Genomic DNA, 22,205 nt, shown 5'->3' on the forward strand with positions numbered 1-22,205 from the left:
TTGTGGAATTCCTCTAATCCACATCAATCCATGATCATATAAAGATTAAAATCCAAGCAAAAATAAATGTTCCCCTTACCACCATCAGCCAAGTCCCCAGATCTCCCCACTAGAGGCTCTTGTAGGTGACATGGTGTTTGGCAGACTATGTAAAGTCGATGGAAAGGTTAGCCTTACCTGACTCAGTGGTGATGGGCAAAGAGAAAAATGTGTCTGAATAGAGTGGCTTTGTGAATTCCTTCAGGTCCTCATCAAATAGCTGGGTAAAAGCCCGAATGCTGATTCTGAAAAGAAAACCGATTTACTTAAGTACAAATTAGTGACTCACCACAGTAGGGTCAAGGAGAAACAGGGTGGTCACCTGGTCAATATGTATGTAGGGTAGGGTATGAATTATGAAATCAGATAGCCCTGGGTTCGTGCATTCATGCATTCATTCATTTATTCATCAAATATTTATTGAGCCCCTACTGTGTGCCGGTACCTGTCCAGGAGCTGGATGTACTGCAAAGAATAAGTTCCTATCATCTCGACGTTTACACTCTTGAATGTAAAACTAAGCTTAGTAGGCTGAAGTTATAGGGCGATATGGGAAGAAAAAATCACTTTCTAACATCTAGAGTATGAGCTGCCTCATAGGTAGTGAGCTTCCAGTCATTGAGGGTGTTTAAGCAGAGACTGGAGAACCAGCTCTCAGGGAATCTGTAGGACAGCAGCCCTGCACTAAGTTATAGATTGGCTTGGGTGACCTCTTCAGTCCGTTCTATCCTGAAGATTCCCAGACTATAGGTTTACTGAGAGTATGAGGATCGGTTTATATGGGAAAACTTTTTCTAGGGTTAATTTAAATCGTATGAAAAGTAATGGACGACTCTTTTTTCCTTAAAAAAAAAAAATCTAGATTTGCTCAACCCGAAAGTATCTGGGCACATCCTGTAATAATGCTGAAGTAGTACCAACATTAGTACCAGCCAGGACAAATTGTTCTGACCTTTTGCCCTCTCCTTCTCACTCATGCCCAGGTCCAAGTATAATCTCCTCCACATCTTCAAGATGATACTGATCAACCACATCTATAATTTCCATCTCTAAAAGAAACCTTCCAAGTCAAAAGTTGTACTTCCAGGAATAACAGACTGTTGATGGAGGTATTGTGCAATGTCCCCAAAGGGTAACAAGCAGTCAACGCGTGTTAAGTGGGAGGGGAGGAGTTGGTGTGTGTTGCTAATGTCTTATACCTTTGGACATTGAAAGGAGTCTCTCCCATGAAAAGAGTTTCTTTTACAACCCTCAGAATGGGAGAAAATATTTGCAAACGAAGGAACTGTCAAAGGATTAATCTCCAAAATATACAAGCAGCTCATGCAGCTCAATATCAAAAAAACAAACAACCCAATCCAAACATGGGCAGAAGACCTAAATAGACGTTTCTCCAGAGAAGACATACAGATTGCCAACAAACACATGAAAGGATGCTCGACATTACTAATCATTAGAGAAATGCAAATCAAAACTACAATGAGGTATCACCTCACACCAGTCAGAATGGCCATCAACAAAAAACCTACAAACAGTAAATGCTGGAGAGGGTGTGGAGAAAAGGGAACACTCTTGCACTGTTGGTGGGAATGTAAATTGATACAGCCACTATGGAGAACAGTATGGCGGTTCCTTAAAAAACTAAAAATAGAACTACCATACAACCCAGCAATCCACTACTGGGCATATACCCTGAGAAAACCATAACTCAAAAGGAGTCATGTACCACAATGTTCATTGCAGCACTATTTACAATAGCCAGGACGTGGAAGCAACCTAAGTGTCCATCGACAGATGAATGGATAAAGAAGCTGTGGCACATATATACAATGGAATATTACTCAGCCATAAAAAGAAACGAAATTGAGTTATTTGTAGTGAGGTGGATGGACCTGGAGACTGTCCTACAGAGTGAAGTAAGTCAGAAAGAGAAAAACAAATACCGTATGCTAACACATATATATGGAACCTAAAAAAAAAAAAAAAAAAGGTTCTGAAGAACCTAGGGGCAGGACAGGAGTAAAGACACAGACATAGAGAATGGACTTGAGGACACGGGGAGGGGGAAGGGTAAGCTGGGACGAAGTGAGAGAGTGGCACGGACATATATACACTACCAAATGTAAAATAGCTAGTGGGAAGCATCCGCATAGCACAGGGAGATCAGCTCGGTGCTTTGTGTCCACCTAGAGGGGTGGGATAGGGAGGGTGGGAGGGAGACGCAAGAGGGAGGAGATATGGGGATGTATGTATATGTATAGCTGATTCACTTTGTTATGCAGCAGAATCTAACACACCATTGTAAAGCCATTATACTCCAATAAAGATGTTAAAAAAAGTTTCGTTTATTTGTATAGTGATTTGTAAGTGTGGAGAACTTTTATAAATATGATTCTGTTTGACCATCTCCAACCTCTCCAATATAAGAAGGTTATGATATTATTTCAGAGATTTGGAACCTGAAGCTTGGGGAGATTCCATTTCTCACTCAAGATCATAGAGAAAGCTGGTAAAAGAAAACCAAACTCAGTACTTTCTGACTCGTAGTCCAAATCGCTGTCTCTTATTTCCTCTTGGCTTAATTTTGGTTTAACAGCAGTGACTTCTGTTGGAGGGGTGGCAAAAAAGGGCCTGGGCTAGGAAGCATAGGGTTTGAGGTCTAGCTCTCACTGTCACTGATTAGGTGAATGGTTCCCAAAGTTCTTTTTGCCTCAGTTTTCTCATCTGTGAAAATAAAAGCATTGGGTATAACAACCTTGACAGGTTCTGCTCTGGAATTCTGGGATTCACAGGTGCAAATGCAAAGTACAAAATGGATCCAGATGAATAAGGGCCTTTAGGAACCCTGGAAGGAGATAATGACTTACTGTAGGCTTGGCTTAAAAGTAGCAGGTCCACAGGAACTCTGCCCTTAAACCCTTCCAGTAATGGATACCACAACCACATTTCCTAGCCCAGCAATTAGCACCTATTCCGAATCCTGTCCCATCCTATCTTCCTGCTTTTGTCTTCCCCACTACCCCTCTACATGACCCCCACTTTCAAATGGGAGTATTTGCTCTTCTCTAGACAATCTGTGTATTTCTGCCTCTGTACTGTGACTGTTCCCTGCACCTTGAATCTCCTCTTGCCTCAATCTCCATAGTTTCAAATTCTTCCCTACTTTTCAGCGCCCAGCCAAAATGATACCTCCTTCAAGAAGCCTTTTGAAACTTCATAGCATTTATTTACCTATACCCCTCTTATGTCCTTCAACATTTCTGCCCATATTTTACAGACATGTCTTCTGTATATGTATATAAGGTTATTTTAATGAACTGATATCTGATAGTAAGTTTTTCAACTTTAAATGTGTCCAGAATCAGAATTCTATAGCACAAAGTTACAGATCATGCGGTTCAATTTCCTTCATTTGAGGAAAATGAGGTCAAGGAAAGCTGATACCTGAGCGTGGTCACATTGCTATTCTATTTAGAATAGAAACAAAACCAAATTAGCACTTCCCCAACCTCCAAACTGCTTCTCACCCATCATGATCCGCCCGTTCTCTTCCCATATGGAACAACGCTAATTTTATACCCCGATAGTAGGAACCCAACAATGAACGGAAACACATTATATACTCGTTGACATAATACACTTGCATATCAGCTAAACCTAGCATTTCTCATTTCTTTTCCATCCTAATTTTTCTTTTTCCATGTTCCTTCCTGTCTACCTATTCTCTCTGAAAAAAAAGATGCCTGAGAGCATTGAGGGTCACCATGGTGATTATCATCGTGAGACAGGCAGAATTCTGCCTGCACAGAGCCTGGGTTCAGCAGCTACCACACAGGGGGTCACTTAGCATGCGGTTCTCTGTGCTCGTATCAAGCATTATCTGCCTGGCCTGCTGTTCACAGGAGTGAACGAAATGTGGAGAAATAGAGGAAAGCTGTGTCCTAGAAAACAAATTAGTACGGCAGGAGTTGATTAAGCTATAATAAGAATGTGTAACTCTTCATAGAGCATCTTGGCTCATTCCCTTATTTGTTCATAAACATTTAATGGCGTCTCTTTTGTGCCCGGTACTTGCCATATTGTTTTGTGACCGATGTCATGTCTGTCTCCCCTATTAGACTGTGAGCTCTTGAAGCCTAGTGAAGAGGGTAGGCTATTAAACAAAGGGCTAAAAACTACTGCTAACTGGAAGATTAGAGGGGTGTAGAGACTGGGTGCTGTGGAAATGGAGCTGAGGGCCCAACCACCCAGCTGTGGGTTAACAGGGGTGGCGCCGGCTAGTTGCAGGTTGAGCTGGCTTTTAAAGTGTATGAAGCAATTCACCAGTCAGACAGGAGAGTGGAGGGCATCCCAAACAGAGTGAAAAGAATGTGCAAAGGCTCAGGGGTCTAAGAGAGCCACGTCAGATTTAAGGGAACTCAGAGGAATAGGGCAAAGCAAAAGGGCAGTGTACTTGGGGCAAATGGTGGGAGACAGAGCCGGCGGGGCAGGCAGGAGCGAGGAGGTGGGGGCTTTGTGTGCCTTGCTCTGGAATCTTCACTTGCTCCTGGAAATGAATGGGAACCACTGAAAGACCTTAATCTAGAAGGGACATGGCTAGGCTTGATCTGTCATCTACATGACTCCTCAGGACAGTCCTGTGATGTTTTGCAGATGAGGAAAGTGAGAATTAGAGAACTGAAATGCCATTTCCAAGGTTACACAGCTGAAAAGTGGCAGTGCTGGAACTCGAATGCAGGGCCTCTTCCTAGGACTTTGGCTGCTGTTATGGACAGAGAGGAGTGTGCTGGGAGGCTGGGGGCCTGGTCCACACATGAACTCTCTCTAGCTTCTTGTTCTCTTTCTTAAACGTAGTAATGAGTCATCTTCTCTCCTTCTCTTTCAAAAAGCAAACAAGAAAACAAACAAAAACAGCCTCAACTTTCCAACCCACAAAGAGAAAATAGCCCTTAGGAGAATTTTCCTCAAATTTCCTGGAGCCCAAGTGACCAAGGAGCTGAGGCATCTCTTGATTCTAAAAGGAACTAAAGGATCCCAGCATTCTGATCTCTTTTATATTTCTCCTTTGCTCTGTCTGAGATCTCATCTCCTTCAGGTAGGCTCATATGGCCTCTTCCTCAAGCAAACATCACTAATAAGTTTGTGTGTGTTTACTTTGGAGGTGCCAACCTTGGCTGTGTGGCAATAGCACTTTTGTGGTGAGTCCTGGGCGGAGGTAGCTCTACAGAGTTCCTGCTCAAAGTGAGTCCTCTGTTTTAGGGAAACTGTTGGCCTGCCTTTGTTGATGCAAGGGAGGGGTTAAGAATGACATGATGCCGTGTCACTGTCTCCTTTTGGAGCTGACAGAAAAGTTTCTGCTGAAATTCAGGGGTGATACTCAAAATATGCAAGAGTTAGTAAGACCTGGACACTGACCAACCAGAATGGACACTGGCCCATAGAGAACCTGACTGACTGCCATACTGGCTGGATATCAGCTCTGCCAACACCCAGCAGAGAAGGCACATCCTCTGCAGAAGTACTAACCTTGGATGCCTGTGGCCTTATATCCAAGATGGCAGCCTAGGTTCTCTATCTCTTGGGGATCCTGGTTTGGGGGGCTGTGTATACTTACACCTGCTTTCGGGGAGCATAGTGTAGATGAAGGGCACAGACAATTCCCACAGATGGAAGGGCCTGTTGGCCGCAGTAGTGCTCCCTGGGGCCAAACCAAATAGCTGCTCCTTTTCATCTGCCATCTTACTGGGAGTAGAGGGTGCTTCCACTCATTCAGGGGCCTTTCCCTTCAAGGGTTCTATCTGGACCAAAGAGCACTTTCATCTTGTTACGCCTTAGAAGGTAAATTCCCGTCCTCACTAAAAGTGGAAGATAAAACCTCATATTTCTTGAGTCTCCCTGAACTCAGTCTTTCTGTTTGGACATTTTCACAATCGTTAACATGGTAAGTAAATTGTCTGATTCATACTTGAGAAGTTTTAGGAGAAAGGACAATCTATTAAGAACCTTCAATTCTTCACATAATGAATTGGAGCTTTTGCACAACGCGAAGGCCTTCTTTACACATTACCTGTGAATGCAGGCAGGAACACAACTTTTATAAATTACCTAGTAAAATGTAGAGCACTCTTGTAACGCAGGTTATTAATCTACAGGAGGTCGTGTGCATCTGAGGCCCAGACAGCTGAGCGCCCAGTGATGGAGCACGTCCTTTCTAGCAAAATGACGGTAATACCTCTAACCTGTAGGCCGTGCGCGGCTTCAGCGGTCCGTCACAAAATTTTTGCTGATTGGGATCACATTTTCCACCCAGGCTCTCCATCTCTGCACCAAGCTTAATGTTAAAACTCTTAGAGTTGCTGTCAGGACTTTCGGCACATTTGCTGGCAAAATAATCAGTCTGATACACCCGAACGGAGGCATTGTGCCTGTATTCCAGGTAGGAGGGCAGAGGGTGCTGTTGTTCTGGCTTCAGCTCATCACTGCCTGGAGGGAGAAAACCCACAGTGAAGCACTGACTTTCTTGTGACTTCAGTGAATTTCTAACTAGGTTTCTGAGGTTACCTCCTCACCCACTATCTCTAGTCATCCCTGGAGTGCAGAATCTGTGATCTCAAAGGATGCTATGAAATTCTCCCAATGAAATTAATTTAATTCACTTTTTCTAAAATAAGTAAAAATTAAAAATCAATAGTGCATATACAAAATTTTATATATGCATATTCATCTACACCGACACACACACGGACACACACACACACACATACATACACTATCATTTTTCTAGGAAATAAAATATGTGTGAATGAGAGGGTGGCTCCTGCATCAAATGATAACGTGTCCCGTAACTCCAGAAAGTTGGACACTCCCCATTGTGAGAGTCAAGCCACTCAAAAAGGTCTCTACCTTGCCAATAACCATTGTAGCTGAGCGAATAAGGAGATCCCTATGACCTGGGAAATGGGGAAAAGATAAGAGGAATCAGGTCTGAGGCCAGAGCAGTCGCCTCATAGGCACGCTCCCTGTGCCGTGCCCAGTCTGATAATTGCTCCGTGTCCTGCTCTGTTATCTTGAGTACAGCTTAATCTTGGCTTGAATTTGGTCCCTCATGCAGAACACTTCCCAGAACTCTTCCCCTGTCCACCCAGCCTGCTGTGTGTTTTGGCACTGCAAACTCGTTTTGATGTTGGCTGGAGGAAAGCATAATTAGGAAGACAAATATTATAGAGATTGGATACCATTTACAGTGAACTTTAAGGAGTGGTACTGTGGGGCTTCTTTGTATCCTGGACTCAATCTCAATTTATTAAACTTTTATTGTTTAATAAAATTTGCTCAAAAATGAATGGATCTTGGAAATATTATCCTGTTGGCAGTAGTTAAAAGGAAGGTTGCCTTTAGGAAGAGTATATATGCTATAAATGACACTTATGTGAGATGGACTGTTATCTTAGATCACCAGGGGGAGCACAGCCCATCTCCATGGACATCAATAATTGAAACCCACCTGGCTGGAGAACATGAGGCTGAATTCTGGGGTATTACTTTTTTTCAGCTACTGCCTTATATTCAGGTAGGAAAACACTGTCTTCAGTGCAGCCTACTTAAATTTAAAGTCTCTCCACAGTTCACCTATTTATCTCCAGTTAGGATGTGTGAGGAAACTTGGAATGCAACACTGACCCTTGAAATTATTGAATTAATTATGCATAACCAGCTCTAGTACAATTAAATAAAATGTAAAATTACACAGTGAGAATGAAATACTGTTTAGCTCCAACATTTGTCATGGCAGGTTTAAAGCTTCCCACTGCCCACAAATGGGTTAAAATAGTCTGGGATGCTTAAGAAACTCCAGTGCCGCACCTTAAACAACTTTGAAAAATATAAGACACGTAGAATATATTAATGTCATTCCAGACACAAACATCTGTTTTGGAGAAATAACACACAAGACCTCAGTGGCAAATACACATATGGACATGTGTGCCCCCAGATACAGCACTCCTGCAGATGATTTGATGAATGCTGATGTAATAAGCTCTAAAGATCATACTTGGTGGTTGTATGGAATGTTATTATAAGAATTACCTAGTATTTGCCTGATCCATAAGAATTGGGTAACACTGAATAATTTAGTGGACTAGATAATGAAACATATTATTGAAAATTCAGTAGAGAAAGGAGGAATGCTCTTCATGATCATTTTTTTCCCCTCTTTTAAGCTTTTGAATATTTTTGTGAATTGGTGGGTGGTTTGGGAGTGTATGATTGGTGCAGGTATTGAGACAGGAAGAGGGGAAGGCAGATGAAGCATATAGCTGCTTAATGGCAGAACAAAGGAGCTGAACGGGACTGAATAAGTAGCAAAGAAGACTGAATGAGTCAGTACATGCAATGCACTTCCAACAGTGCCTGGCACATAGTACGGGCTCAAGAAATGATGGTTATTGTTATTATTGATGTAGCTGCTATTAATATTACTCACCCATTTAATAATTAAACCCAGCAGATAATAGGCTTTATTGCTGAAAGAACCTTTGAGCAGTTTTTTGTTACATCTCCCTGCATCCAGCAGAGAGAGAGTGAAACGACATAAAAATTAAGTTTTCTTCTTTTAAAAACTTGTCACAAAAGGAGCTCCCACAGTGACTTTTGGGGAAGTAATCCTGTGTCTTACAGCAGAGTTAATTCGTGATCACTTACCGTCAGCCTCTCTCACCACCACTGTGAAGTATTTCACAGCTCCATTGGTGTCGCTGAACCAGCTGCAGTTGAAAGTAAAGTTGATGGAAGATTTGCTAATTAGCACATCCTTTTTATTCACCCGAATATGTGGAGGTGGAGGAGGAGGGCCTGGAAGAAGGGTGGGGAGGGAACCAAGAAGGGTCACAACTATGCTTTTACATATAAAATATCAGTGAAATGAAGGTCTCTACTCACCTACATCAGACCGTGTGTGTGTGTGTGTGTGTGTGTGTGTGTGCGTGCGTGTGTGTGTGTGTGTGTGTGTGTGTGTAATGCTTGGAATCAAGGAAACCTCTTCCTCTCCTGAAGGGAAGCAGGCAGAGGAAGTGATTTGCCAGTAGCACATTAAACATAAGGAAAGAGGCAGCTCCTCAGCAGGATTTCCTGAAGTTGTAGCATCAAACTGCTTAAAAGCTCCATTATAGCTCTAACTATATCAGGCAAAGAGATGTATTTAAATACTAACTCATTCAGGTTCTTTAAGATCATTTAACTTGTTTGCTGCCAGGTTGCGTTACACAGAGAAATGTTTCTACTTCCCAGAGCCTTTCAGGTCCTCTTCAAGTGACAACAAGACACACTACTGTGGGTGAGCCGTACACACGGGAACAGGGGTGATGGATACCATGGAGAAAGGCACACACCCTGCGTACGCCTCCAGGGACACTTACGGTCTATCATGGTGATGGTGCTGTCTTCAACCACCTCACTGGTCATGCCGGCTGACTGCACCTTGATGGACACCAGGTATCTCTTATGGGGCACTAGCATCATGATGCTGAGCAGAGATTTTTCTTTCTCCAACTTTCTGGAGAACTCAACTTCTTGAGTGTCCATTTTCCGGCACTCAATGCTGTACCCATCAAAGTCAGAATCGGGAGGGATCCAAGAACAGGCGATGGCCGTGGAGTTCTGAGGACGGCAATGCAGATTCTGTATCTTGTCTGGCTCTAAAGGAGACAGGAAGAGATACTTTTCGCAACTCTGTGAGACCTCCTTTTAGCTCCTTTGGCTCCAACTAGCTCAGAGATCTAAATAAATAATTCTCAATCTTCGTGTGAATTGTCTTTCATAGATCTCCAAGGGGATTTCTGCCTATGAGGCTCCGCTTTGAGAAACACTACACGTTAAAATTCTGTCCCTTTAGAAAAATCACCAGGTGCCATTGTGACTGGAAACACAAATGTACACGTGGGCACTGAAATCAAGTGGCAGAAGTCAGATGGAAGGTGGGGCAGAGTAGCCGAGAGGTGCAGCTTGATCTGCCTGAATTCGAATTCTATTTACCAGCGACGCACTCGTGGGCAAGTGATTTAATGTAACTGTGTCCTATCTGTAAAGTGGGGAAATTAAGAATACCTACTTCATATGGTTACTGTAATGACTCAATGAGCTGAAACATGCACAGCCAACCAGCACACTGGCTGGCGTGCTAACTGCTCAATAAATGTTAGTTCTTAAAATGAGGAAAGTAAGAAATGGCATTGCTGACGCGTTTACCTTCTGGATCTGGCTTCTGTCCCTGTCTTCCATTTTTTGCCTGCCCCTCCCTGCTCACACGCCACGCTCCAGGGACTGAACTACTGTGATTCCCCACATATGCCAGACTCTTCCACCCCCCTGTTTCATCCCCCTGTGCTTATGGTCATTCACTTTCTTCTGCCTGACAGAGTGCCTGACTCAGTAGGGACTTGAATGGCAGCTGATTTTATTTGTTCCTGTGAGTGACACAACCATGAATCTGAAAGAAAAGCAGTCACGTGACTGTGCAAGTTAACAACCAAACTGTGTAGGTTACCCTGTTATATATGCTCTTCTGGGAACTATGTATAGACCTACTCGGCCCTCCCGGCGCAGCACCTGTTGCTCTGATTTGGAGCACGACCCACCTTCCCCTGACACGTGCTTTGTTACAGGAGTCCTTGTCCTCAACAAACACTCAGCATCTGTGTGCTACTGAGTGAATTCCTGTTTCATATCAAGGTCTGTAAATGTAAGCTAACTCACAGCAGGTTAGATGAGGATGATTTAGGAAAAAAAATCAAGCCGAGGATTTTTCAGGATAGAGGAAGAATTGGCCTTTGAGGCAGACAATAATTGTGTCTTTTCAAACATTAACTGCTTGTTAATCTTTTGAGCTCCCTTCAAACCAAGTCACAGCTGAGACCCAAAGACACCTCCTCTTTCAGCTTTGGAGAAATTCTTTTAAAACATCCTGCCTAATCCGTAATTCTGATAATTTACACAAAGTATAATATGGAAATTTGCTTTGATCTCTTCCCTCAGTTCCTTCTCTCTCCTTTTCACCTCTCAATCATGCTTGTCTTCCAAGACTCAGGTTACATCTCCATTCACTAAGAAACGAGTACCTACTATGTGCGATGTGCCCTTCTAGAGACTGTGAACAGTACAGAAGTGAATAAGACATTAGCCGTAACCTCTAGGAAGGGAGATGAGTCCAAACCAGTCATAATACAAGGTAGAAAAGAGAATGTACCAGAAGAAATGGGGAAGAGGATGTTGTGTGAAGTGACAGACAACTTTCTGCTTCTAGCGTTAGCAGTGGGCAGGAGTTAGCAAAGCCTTTCTGTCAGAGATGACACCTCGCCAAGAAATTGGGAGAGGGGCATTTTAGGCAGAGAAAACCACGAACCTGGGCACCAAGGGTGGGGCTGGGAGGAGTGGGAAGGTGGCTGGTGGAGCCGTGCAAGCTGTTCATCACGGCTGGAGTGTGTCTGTGAGAAATGGGGCACTGGAATGATTTTACATGAAAATTCTCAACTTCTGTTTTGCTTAATCCTCTGTTATCTTGTGTTTTCTGTTACCCACAGCCAAACCCAGTCTGAACTAATGCAACCCTCAAAGTTCATTCCGCCATTCCCCGTAAAACTCAGCATCGAGTCCCTCTTGGTGCCGGTTGCTTTCCTCTTGGGCAGGCCCCATTTGGTAAATGCCTCTCTTAAATTCTAGCATCCAGGACCGAATACAATATTCCAGATGTGACCTGACCAGCCCAACCTCAACTGAGCTCTCAGATTCTAACACCCGTGATTCAATTACACAGCCCACAATATGCCACTGCAAACCCCTCTTGATCTTGCTATAAACTAAAACTCTTAGTTCTTTTTCACATATTTCTCTTGACACACACCTATGTGATCCCAAACTGCTCTTTGGATACAATCCAAAGAGTTATAATTTTTGTAGCATTAATGTTTGTTGAATTAACAAAACAGCTACTGGCTTAAATTTCTAATTTTCAACTTTGTATTTTATCAATAACCAATAACTATCTGATCTGATCTCAGAAACTACATTTACTGGGTATTATTGAAAAATAAATATTTGGATTGAGGTTCCTATACCAAAAACTTCTGTTTCTTTGAGGTCTGTGGTATTTATCTCAAAATGCCTTGGGGAAGAAACTGATATGTACTTTATTGTTGAAGTATTTTCATCTTTAGAATTTACAGCAATAGGTCCTAACCAGTACCTCTGTTTCTAGTTTGCCCCTTTCAATCTGTTCTCTGTTCCACCCCCATAGTGACTTTCTAAAATGCAAATTTGATTATATCTCGGCTGAAAATCCTTCAGTGGCTCCAATGGACTGAGGTTCAAAATCATTACCATGGCTCACAAGACATTTTATGACCTGATTCTCCTAATCCTCACCTTTTATCCTCTGGCCAACTAAACTCCTTTCTATTCCTGTCTCCTGCCTGGTTTTGGAATCTTTTTTTCTCTCTACCTGGAACATTCTTTACTTCTTTCTGCATCTCCACCCGGTGAGTCTTACTCTTTCCTTGGGTTTTGATTTGGATGTTTCTTCTTCTAGGAAGCTCCCTTTTATTGGGTCAGATGCCTTTACCCTGTGTTTCTCTAGTGCCAAATACTTCCTCCATCACACCCAAAATGTCTTTTTAATGATAGTACCTCCCACTCAACTGTAAGCTCCATGAGGGCAGAGATTATTTCTTGTTGTTAAAGTTGAATAAATGAACAAATCTATATAGTACTTCTGTCTGAATTCAAATCTAACCAAGTTCAGGTAAAAATGTGGATTTAAACCAAGCCCCATTGGAATAAGATGTTGCAACACCTACTTCCTCCCCACTTCATCTGAGAATCAAGACATGTCATACTTGTCCTCACAGATCCAAAAATTGGTTTGCTGTAGGTTTTCCAGGAATCACCACTGACAGTCTTGACACTGAATTGATAAGATCTCCCTGGACGAAGACCATACACGATGCGTCCTTCTGATTTTCTGTTGCTGTAGGGGTTGAAGACTGTGACGGCATCTCTGGGGAACCACTGCAGCTCAAAGTCATCATAGTCTGTCCAGTCCGGTGGCCCTTTCCAGGTGATGGCCAACGATGTGTTCGCAACATCCGCAAATGACATAAGACTGGGTGGACTTGGGGCTGTATGTATGAGAAAGTAAAAGATCATGTAATCACTTCTATGCCATCACATATATAAATAAGATAGCTGAGTGACTTCAGACATACGTTTAATGTACTTCGTAGGAAGAGGTAATATGATAACATAATAATAAGAGCTTCCATTTACAGTGCTTACTACATGTAAGACACTGTCCTCAAGTGTTTTATGTACATTTTCTTTAATTTTTATAACCAGAGCTTTTTTTCCAGGGTGCTATGGAGCATGAGTGTGCCCTGAATGGATTATAAGTATGAGAATATATTTATTCCATCAGATTTGGGGATGTGAAGCCTAGAGTCCGCAGACAGTTACATCCAATTGCAGAGAGCCTTGTTCATTGACCCCAGGGTGGCACACAGATATCAATGTTATCTGTGTGTGCCCAAGAAATAAGAAAATCTAGAAAGCACTGATCATAGTAACACAATGATGATGTATATGATTATCCCCATTTTACAGATAAGAAAGCTGAGGCTTAGAGATGCTCGGTGACTTGCCCAGCTTCACATAGGTAAGTGGCAAAGCTAAGCCAAGGACCTAGATCTTTTCACCCAAAGTCTGTCTCCTTTACCCATTCTATCACAGAGCCTTCCCAGGTTCAGGGGCTAGCACATGGTACATCATTACCGATTTTATTTCTTATTAATAAAACCGTAATTAAAACATGCCTGTGGAAGCTACTTCCCACCAACACTTGGCCATTGGCACCTGGGCTTCTTACCTGTTCTGCTCTCCCCCGTGACCTTGTTGCTGAGATCTCCACTATGAGTTATCACACACAGCGTGTATTTCCTTCCGGGAACGAGGCCATGGAAACGCCACTCCGTCAGGTCCTTGTCTTTCCAGTTTTCCTTCTTTGTGCCATTGGGGTTATAGAGAATCAGCTCATAAAAGTCGAAGTCTCCAGGGGCTGGACTCCAGCTGAACCAGAGACTGTCTGTCATGTTTCGATTGGATCCCTTGAGGTTACTCACAGAGGCTGGGACTTAAAGAAAAGGAAAACCTTTATTAAAAACAAGACAGATAGAAACAAAGGCATTTTGGCCCACAGGTGAAAACATGAGCTATGTTGGGTGTACGGGTGAGTAGTGCCTATTGTAGAGTCAGATCTTGCTTCTACTTCAGGTCACTTGAGTTTAGGGGCATGTGGTCTAGAGACCTGGCACAAATTAAAATAAAACAAAGCACAAGGGAGGGGTGGTGACTTCTATGTGCTCGCTACATGTCCTCTGATAAACATATAAAGTGAAATCTTCAGAAATGACTTAAGTCTGGTCAAATAGTTCATAACTTAGGATATAAAAAGCCCTGAAAGTTGTTCATAAAATGTTCCTGCCCCTTCCAGTCTGGCCCATCTCACTCGGGCCACCATCCCATAACATCCCTCTCTGGGCCTCTTTACTTCCTCTCCATCCTCTCTTAGGTTCTCAGTTCTCTCTCTCAGCCCTTTCTTCCCCCAAAATCTATACTGATGGAACCTCACTTGGGAAGTGAAGTGTTAACAGTCATTTCTACCATAGTATAAGTTAGTCAGGCTGGCAACTGTCCCGTGGGTATGTAAGCTTCATGGTTCTTTGGAGAGTGAAGACTGTTGTCCCTTGTTGGAGGAATTTTAAACATTAATGAGCAGATAAGGGAAGATGTGCCGAGGGCAGATGGCCCTGAAGATGGTAACATCTAGGAAATTCCTGTCATGGCTTATCCGCTGCTCTTTTTCGTTCCCTCAGAAGACAAGCTGAGAACTCGTGTTGAGTGACTAAAACAAGCTCTTCCCATGGCTCCTCTCACCTTCGGGTCTCAGCTGAAAAGCCTTCTCTGTCTAAAGTGGTCTCTAAGTCTTGTCCTGCCGAGTCACGCTGTGTCACAACATCATGTTTATTCCCTTCAGAGGATTTAAGGGGTTCCAAAATCATCACCCTTTAAAATCTGCTGTCCCGCCCCCTCCTCCTCTCTGCTAGTGTAGAGCCCTGTGAGGTCAGGGGCCCTGTGAGTCTTGTCTACTCTCCCAGTGCAACAGTGAGCCCAGTGCCTGGCACACAAGAGCACTCAAAAGCAACTGTCAATTAAGAATAAAGATTGGGGACTTCCCTGGTGATCCAGTGGCTAAGGCTCAGTGCTCCCAATGCAGGGGGCCAGGGTTCCATCCCTGGTCAGGGGACTAGATCCCACATGTATGCCTCAACTCAAGAGTTCACATGCCGCAACTAAGACCCGGCGCAGTCAAATAAATAAATAAATAAATAAATATTTTAAAAAAGAATAAAAATCGAATAGAAAAAAATGAGATAATGGACTCAAATTATGGAGAAAGAGTAGATCCAGTTTCTTATTTGCAAAACCCAGAGATGTTTCTCTCTCTCATTTTCCTGGAACTCTTGTGTTCACTTCATCTAGTGCTGTGTTTCTGATTCACAGCAGTCTTTGCTTGTTGGCCCCATTTGTAGCTGCCCTTCTTTGGACCTGCTCTCCACTCCATCTATTTCCTGTAGAAAGCTGAAAGGCACAGCTTGAATTGAGCCCCGATGGGTTATAACCCTCGCGTAGCAGTTTGCTGGCAAATAAAGGAGCCAGATTCATGTTTTTCACTAAACTCTATGAGGTAAGCATGTGGAGGAAACAAAGCAAAAACCAGTGCAAAAACTATTCTGATATATAATCAAAGGTCTGATTTAGGGTCAGAAATTTCATATAAAGGTCACAAATTTCATATAAAGCTACACCCTGGGTAGAGCAGGAAAGTAAGGACAAATCAAGGAAAAGCCAGTGAGTACTGTGACAATTTCCCTGCTATTCATGACAGCTTGGGTTCAGGTCTTACCTGTTCTACCGAATACGGAAGACTCATTAGACAGCTCCCCACTGTGAGTTACAATCACCATTTTGTACATTCGACCTTGTAGCAAGTTCTGAAAAGAGAAGCTCTGGACTTGCGGGCCAACTTGAGCTCGCTCCTGAAGAGTTCGATCTGGGTTGTACAGAAAGATGTTGTACCATTTGAGCTCCCCCTCTGAGGGGGTCCAGCTGAAGGACAGGTGTCTGGTGGCGTTCTCTGTGATCCTCAGGTTGGTGACAGCTGCTGGGACTAGAAAGGTTGAGGAGCAAGAGAATGAGACTGAGTTTTGGTACAGCCAACCCTGACCCAGCCCGCGGTTGGTGCCTAGATGGGGCCACACTCCAATAAGCAGCTCAAAACACACTGTCCCTGCCTTTAAGCATACTGACTTCGTGGAGACCCCAGAGCAAAGAAACCCGAATATTGTGAATTAGCGAGGCTGGAGCTAATGTTAATGTAAGTTAATGTTAAAAAGCAAAACCAAGAGAACAACAAGAAAAACCCCCCACTAATGGAAAACTATCTTTAAAGACATTTTCTGCGTGTAAAATAAATGTTAGTCTGACCTGTGTGACTAAATATTTTTCCAATACTAGGAACTAGATCAGAGATCAGCAATCTATCTCTGAGTGCCCTCTGAGAGCTAAGAAATGACCATTGGAGGGAAGGGCAGTGGGAAGGAGAGACTAGGTATGAAAGAAAGGGAAAATCAGGCAGAAAGAGAAAACTAGATTCAGAGACATGGGAAAGACAAGGAAGAGGAAAAGCCAAAACCATTTTTTAAAAAAGGTTTACATTAGGATTTTGGAACCCTTTTGGCCTTCCGTGCTACCTGCTGGCAAGGTGATCAAGTGCCACCAGAAATGACCTGCTTCCAAACTGTTGGCACAGATGCTGCCTGATACCATGGAAGTCTTAGGATGCCAGTGGAAATAGAACAGGACATCTGTCTCCTCTCTCCCGGGTTCTCTTCTCCAAACACTTTCTCAGGCTCTTTTGCTTTTCCCCTCTCCTTATGCCAGATCCTTAGAAGTTGGTATTTCCTATGGTTTCACCCTTTGTCTCCTTCATATTCTATAACGTTAGCGAAACAGTCAGTCTCATTCACTTTATGGCTCGCTATGGCCTGCATGTTTGTGTCCCCGCCCCGACCCCCCGGAAATTCACGTTGAAACCTAAGGGCCAAAATGATGGTTTCAGGGGGTAGCGAATGGAAGATGATTAGGTCATGAGGGTGGAGACTTCATGAGTGGGATCAGTGCCTTATAAAAGAGACCCCAGAGGGCTCTCTCATCCTTCCCACCATGTGAGGACACAGTGAGAAGATTCTCGCTGTGATCCAGAAAATGGGCCCTCACCAGACACCAAATCTGCTGGAGCCTTGACCTTGAACTTCCAGCCTCCAGAACTGTGAGAAATAAATGTCTGTTGTTTAAGCCACCCAGTTTATGGTATTCTTGTTATAGCATCCTGAACAGACTAAAACATGGATTTAACTAGAATTTTTGTCAAAATCATTATCTCCAGCTCACTTTTCTGAGCTGAGGGCCCCTATTATCAGTGACCTAGTGATCACCTCTCTCTGCAAGTCATTCAGACATCACAAACTCAGCTCAGAACTGAGCCCTGTATCTTTTTCCTTGACACTCTCTCCTCCTGCTTCTCTTATCTCAGTTAATAGAATCATCTTCTACCAGGTAGAAACTGTAGAGTCTTCTTCTAGTCCTCATTTTATACTCCACTCAGCCACCAAGTGCCATCTTATCTAATGCAGGACTATTTCTGGACTATATCTACTATTCTTCATCAGGGCCCCTGCATTAGTTTTGCCTTGGACCCTTATCGTTTCTATGACTGCCATCACCTTAGGACCCCAGTTACCTCTCTGACCACCTCCCCTCACTTTGTCGTCACTCACTGTGCTCTACCAATAGTGGCCTCACTACTGCTTCTCCAATGCTCCCACCTCAGGTTCTTCACCTTGCTGTTTGCTCTGCTTGGGGATGCTCTTCCCCAAATATCTACACGGTCCTCTTTCTCACTTCTTTCAGATTTTTACTCAAATGTCACCTTCTCAACAGAACCTTTCAGGACTGTACTATCTAAAATTGTAAGCGTCTAGCACTTGCTAACTCACTTCCTGCTTTAATTTTCTCCTCAGTGTTTATTACAATTTAACGTACTACATTTTTTACTTCTTTATTTTATTCATTGCCTTTCTCCCCTACTAGAATATAGGCTTGATGACCATGAAGGCTGTTTTATTCATTTTTGTGTATCCAGCATTTAGGACAGTGCCTGGCACACAGTAGGTGCTCAATAACAAGTGCATTTATGAGCCTGTCTCCCCACCTTTGGTCTCTTCTCCATTCAATCTATCCCCCATTGCCATCTGATTTACCTTTTTTTTTTTTAAAGTACAAATTTTTATTATAGAACATTCACTCTCTGGCTTTTATTGTCTCCTTTTATTTATTTTATAAGATGAAAAATAAATTCCTGAGGAAGGCACGCCAGGCACTATGTAATCTGGCCCGAACCTGCCTTTCCAGCCTCACGTCTCCACCATGTAACACACACTTCGGCCACCACAAAATCTCACTGCTCCTTCTCACGCCTCCCTGTCTTGGCACATGGTCGTCTGTCTGCATTGGGTGTCCTTCTAGAGTTTCTCCACGTGGAGAATTGCTTCATCCTTCATGACGGTACTGAAAGGTCACTTTCAAGAAGACTTCCCAATTCCACCTGATCCATGCTCCCCTTGACACTGGACATTCCTCTCTCACAAACAACCCTTATCACAATGTATTGTCATTATTTGTCCATGTGTCTGTCTCCCCCAATTGTCAGTCACTTCTTCCAGGACAAGAAGCATGCCTAATTTATCTTTATGTCCCTATCGACATCAAACTCCTTTCAGACCTAGGTGCTTAATAAATAAATAATCAGTTAGACCAGTGGTGCTGTCTGAATAATGGCCCCCAAAGATGTCCATGCCCTAATCCCCGGAACCTGTGAATATGTTACCTTATGTGGCAAAAGGGACTTTGCAGGTGTGGTTAAGTTCAGGATCTTGAGATGGGGAGATTATCCTGGATTGTCCGAGTGGTGACTGATGTGATCGCAAGAGTCCTTAAAAGATGGAAGAGGGAGGCAAGAGAGCAGAGAAGGCGATATGGTGACAGACACAGAGGTTGGGGTGAGGCCATTGCTGGAAGGAACGTGAGTGGCCTCTAGAAGCTGAAAAGGGTGAGGAATGGATTCTCCCCACGAGGTCTCTAGAAGAAGCACAGCCCTTTTGTGACCTGACACCTTGATTTTAGCCCCATAAAACCTATTTTCAGATTCTGAACTCCAGAACTAAAAGATAATAAATCTGTGTTGTTTGAAGCTGCAAAGTTTGTGGCAATTTATTACAGCAAAAATAAGAAATGAATAGAGCCAATTTTGATGCAAAATCTGAATTGGAGTGTGGTGGGCTGAAAGCTGTGTGAATAGGCCGACTGGCGGAAGTGGCAAATCACGGTGAATGTCCCTGCTGTGTCAAGAAATATATATCATCTCCCAGTGTTGCTTCATCCCTTTGGCCCTACAGTTCTTAAGGAATAGCAGACAGGGAGGTATTGTACGAAACAACAAGCTGTGCGAATTACCTGTTCGGCCTTCGGTTTGGGCTTCCTTGCTAAAGAGGCCTCCACTGACGGTTAGGATCTGTATCTTGTATTTCTTTCCTGGTGTTAGGTCTTCAAATTTGTGCTGCTTAGTGGTGGCTGCCTCTGACGTGTTACTTAGGAGGATCCCATCTTCACTTAGGAGCAGGATATCATACCTTTCTGCCACGCCAACAGCTTTTTGCCAACTTACTATTAAGGAGTGACTACTGTATGCATTGTCTGCAGTTATTCCCTGGACGGTCGCTGGGACTGCAAAGAAAAGAGAGGCCAGTTCCATCACTTAGGGTTAAGTAACCAATTGAGAAAAACTTCTCTAAATCAACTGCAGATGGAAGACGATGCCTCATGGTTGCATCGTTGACACTTTCCATGTGCCCTTGGGAGAAAGTATTTCTTGGCCTGAATTATCTGTATAACTGCTTAGATTCTCTATTTTTTTTCCTCTGATTTAGATGGGATCTTGAAGTCAAACAAGTAGAAAAATTAGTGGAAGTGACACTGATAAATATGCAGAGTGATGCATATCGATGTATCTAGAAAGTGGAAGAATGCTGAACAAATTTACATTCAATGAATACAGTTTGGATGACTGAATGGTGTCGCTTGTTTAGACTTTCATTCCCAAGATTAACTCAAGTCAAAGCTTCAAGCCTTGACCTAAGCAGTAGCATATAACAGTGTTTGTACTACAGCTCCTGATGTGAAAGGCCAGATAGTATTATTTGTTAATAATATTTTATGTCTTAAGCTTATATTTTTTCTCATTCTACATAGTATCCTTAAGAGATCTCATCTACTCCCATGGTTTGAATTGTTAGCCATGTGGTGATGACTCCCAAATTTAAACTCTCAGTTCAGATCTCTCTTCTATTTTTGCAAATGACATCCCTCTCTGGATGTTCCACAGACACCCCCCCAACCCTCAAGATGCCCAGACTGAACTGCTCATCTCCCTCCCACCACCTCCTTATTGCCCTTTGTTGGTCCAAGTCTTGGTCCAACTCTTGGTCCAAGTCAGAAACTTGTCACCCTCACCTTTCTACATAATCAAACATGAGTCTTGTCATTCCTGTCTCCTAAATCTTACATCTCTTGGGTCTTTCCACTTCTCTCCTTCTCTTCCTCACTAGCCTAGGACACTATCATCTCTCACCCACAGTACTGCAAGTCTCTTGCTTCCTCACTTCCCACTGTTTCTTTTTTTTTTTTTTTTTTTAAATTATTTATCTATTTATCTTTGGCTGTGTTGGGTCTTCGTTTCTGTGCGAGGGCTTTCTCTAGCCGCGGCAAGCAGGGGCCACTCTTCATCGTGGTGCGCGGGCCTCTCACTGTCACGGCCTCTCTTGTTGCGGAGCACAGGCTCCAGACGCGCAGGCTCAGTAGTTGTGGCTCACGGGCCTACTTGCTCCGCGGCATGTGGGATCTTCCCAGACCAGGGCTCGAACCCGTGACCCCTGCATTGGCAGGCAGATTCTCAACCACTGCGCCACCAGGGAAGCCCTTCCCACTGTTTCTAACTGTACACAGTGTCTGGCAGATTCTCATAGCATGCCATGCTGATGGCCCTTTAATGGCTACCCACAACTCTAAACACTTTCACAAGGCATACGAGGCCCTTCGAAATTAGGTCCATTTACCTACTTGGCCACATGGCTCACATCGTTATTCTAGCATAAGTAGTGTATAGCCATGCTTTCTCTCCCATCCAGGCCTTTGCTTTTCTGCTGGAACCAGATCAACATATACTTCACCAGGATAATTTCTTAGTGTCTTTTAAAATGTTACCTCCTCCTGGAAGCCTTCCCTGACTCTTTTTGTTTGCTCCTATAGTATCCTATCATTACTTTTATTTTAGCACTTATCGTGCTATACTTTAGTTGCCTTTTACCTGACTCCTTCACTATATTGTAAGCTTCTTTGGTCAGGGGCTCTATCTTGCTGCTGAATTCCCATTTTCTAACGTAGTGCTTGACATATAGTTGGAGATATACGTGTATGAAATAGAGACAGAGAAGGGCACAGTACAGAGGCCCATGCCCCACAACTAAATAAGTGGTCATGAGAATGGAAGACATCTAGTACATATTGTATCACAGTAGAGAGAGCATGACGCTTGGAGCCAGATAGACCTAGATTAGAATTATAGCTCTAGGTCTTATTACATGTGTCCTTGATAATGTTTTATAAACTTTCTAAGCCTTACTTTCCTCATCTATTAATGGAAGATAATGATCTCTACCTTGTAGTATGGCTAAAGATCATTTTAAATGCCTGGCATTTATAGTGGTGCTGATAGCTTATTTTTATTTTGAAAGTACTATGTGAGTAGTGATATTAATATAAATAAACAGATACATTATTAATTCATCACAAATGAAGTAGATGGCATAGGTGTGTTTTTCTTTAAAGAATTTTGAGAAAGGGGTAAAATTGAAACACGCAGAGTTAGAGAATCAGCTATTATATCC

The 22,205-nt window shown here is 43.1% G+C and overlaps 1 protein-coding gene across 4 annotated transcripts in view; it reads right to left on the bottom strand.

The window, feature by feature from the left end:
* PTPRB (protein tyrosine phosphatase receptor type B) overlaps positions 1-22,205 on the bottom strand; it is a 113,200-nt gene that overhangs the window by 24,133 nt on the left and 66,862 nt on the right. For all 4 annotated transcript variants that reach the window (XR_011075955.1, XM_068560562.1, XM_068560561.1 and 1 more), the window contains 8 exons: positions 19,717-19,986; positions 16,049-16,312; positions 13,952-14,215; positions 12,927-13,208; positions 9,456-9,734; positions 8,743-8,892; positions 6,279-6,522; positions 178-284 (listed from right to left, as the gene is read on the bottom strand). Coding sequence is in view for 3 of the 4 variants with exons in the window: in XM_068560562.1 (XP_068416663.1) it covers positions 178-284; positions 6,279-6,522; positions 8,743-8,892; positions 9,456-9,734; positions 12,927-13,208; positions 13,952-14,215; positions 16,049-16,312; positions 19,717-19,986 (1,860 nt within the window). In the remaining variant the exon portion in view is untranslated. The remainder of the gene's footprint in view (positions 1-177; positions 285-6,278; positions 6,523-8,742; positions 8,893-9,455; positions 9,735-12,926; positions 13,209-13,951; positions 14,216-16,048; positions 16,313-19,716; positions 19,987-22,205) is intronic.

Source organism: Eschrichtius robustus, chromosome 13 (assembly GCF_028021215.1).
Source record: "Eschrichtius robustus isolate mEscRob2 chromosome 13, mEscRob2.pri, whole genome shotgun sequence".
NCBI lineage: Eukaryota > Metazoa > Chordata > Mammalia > Artiodactyla > Eschrichtiidae > Eschrichtius > Eschrichtius robustus.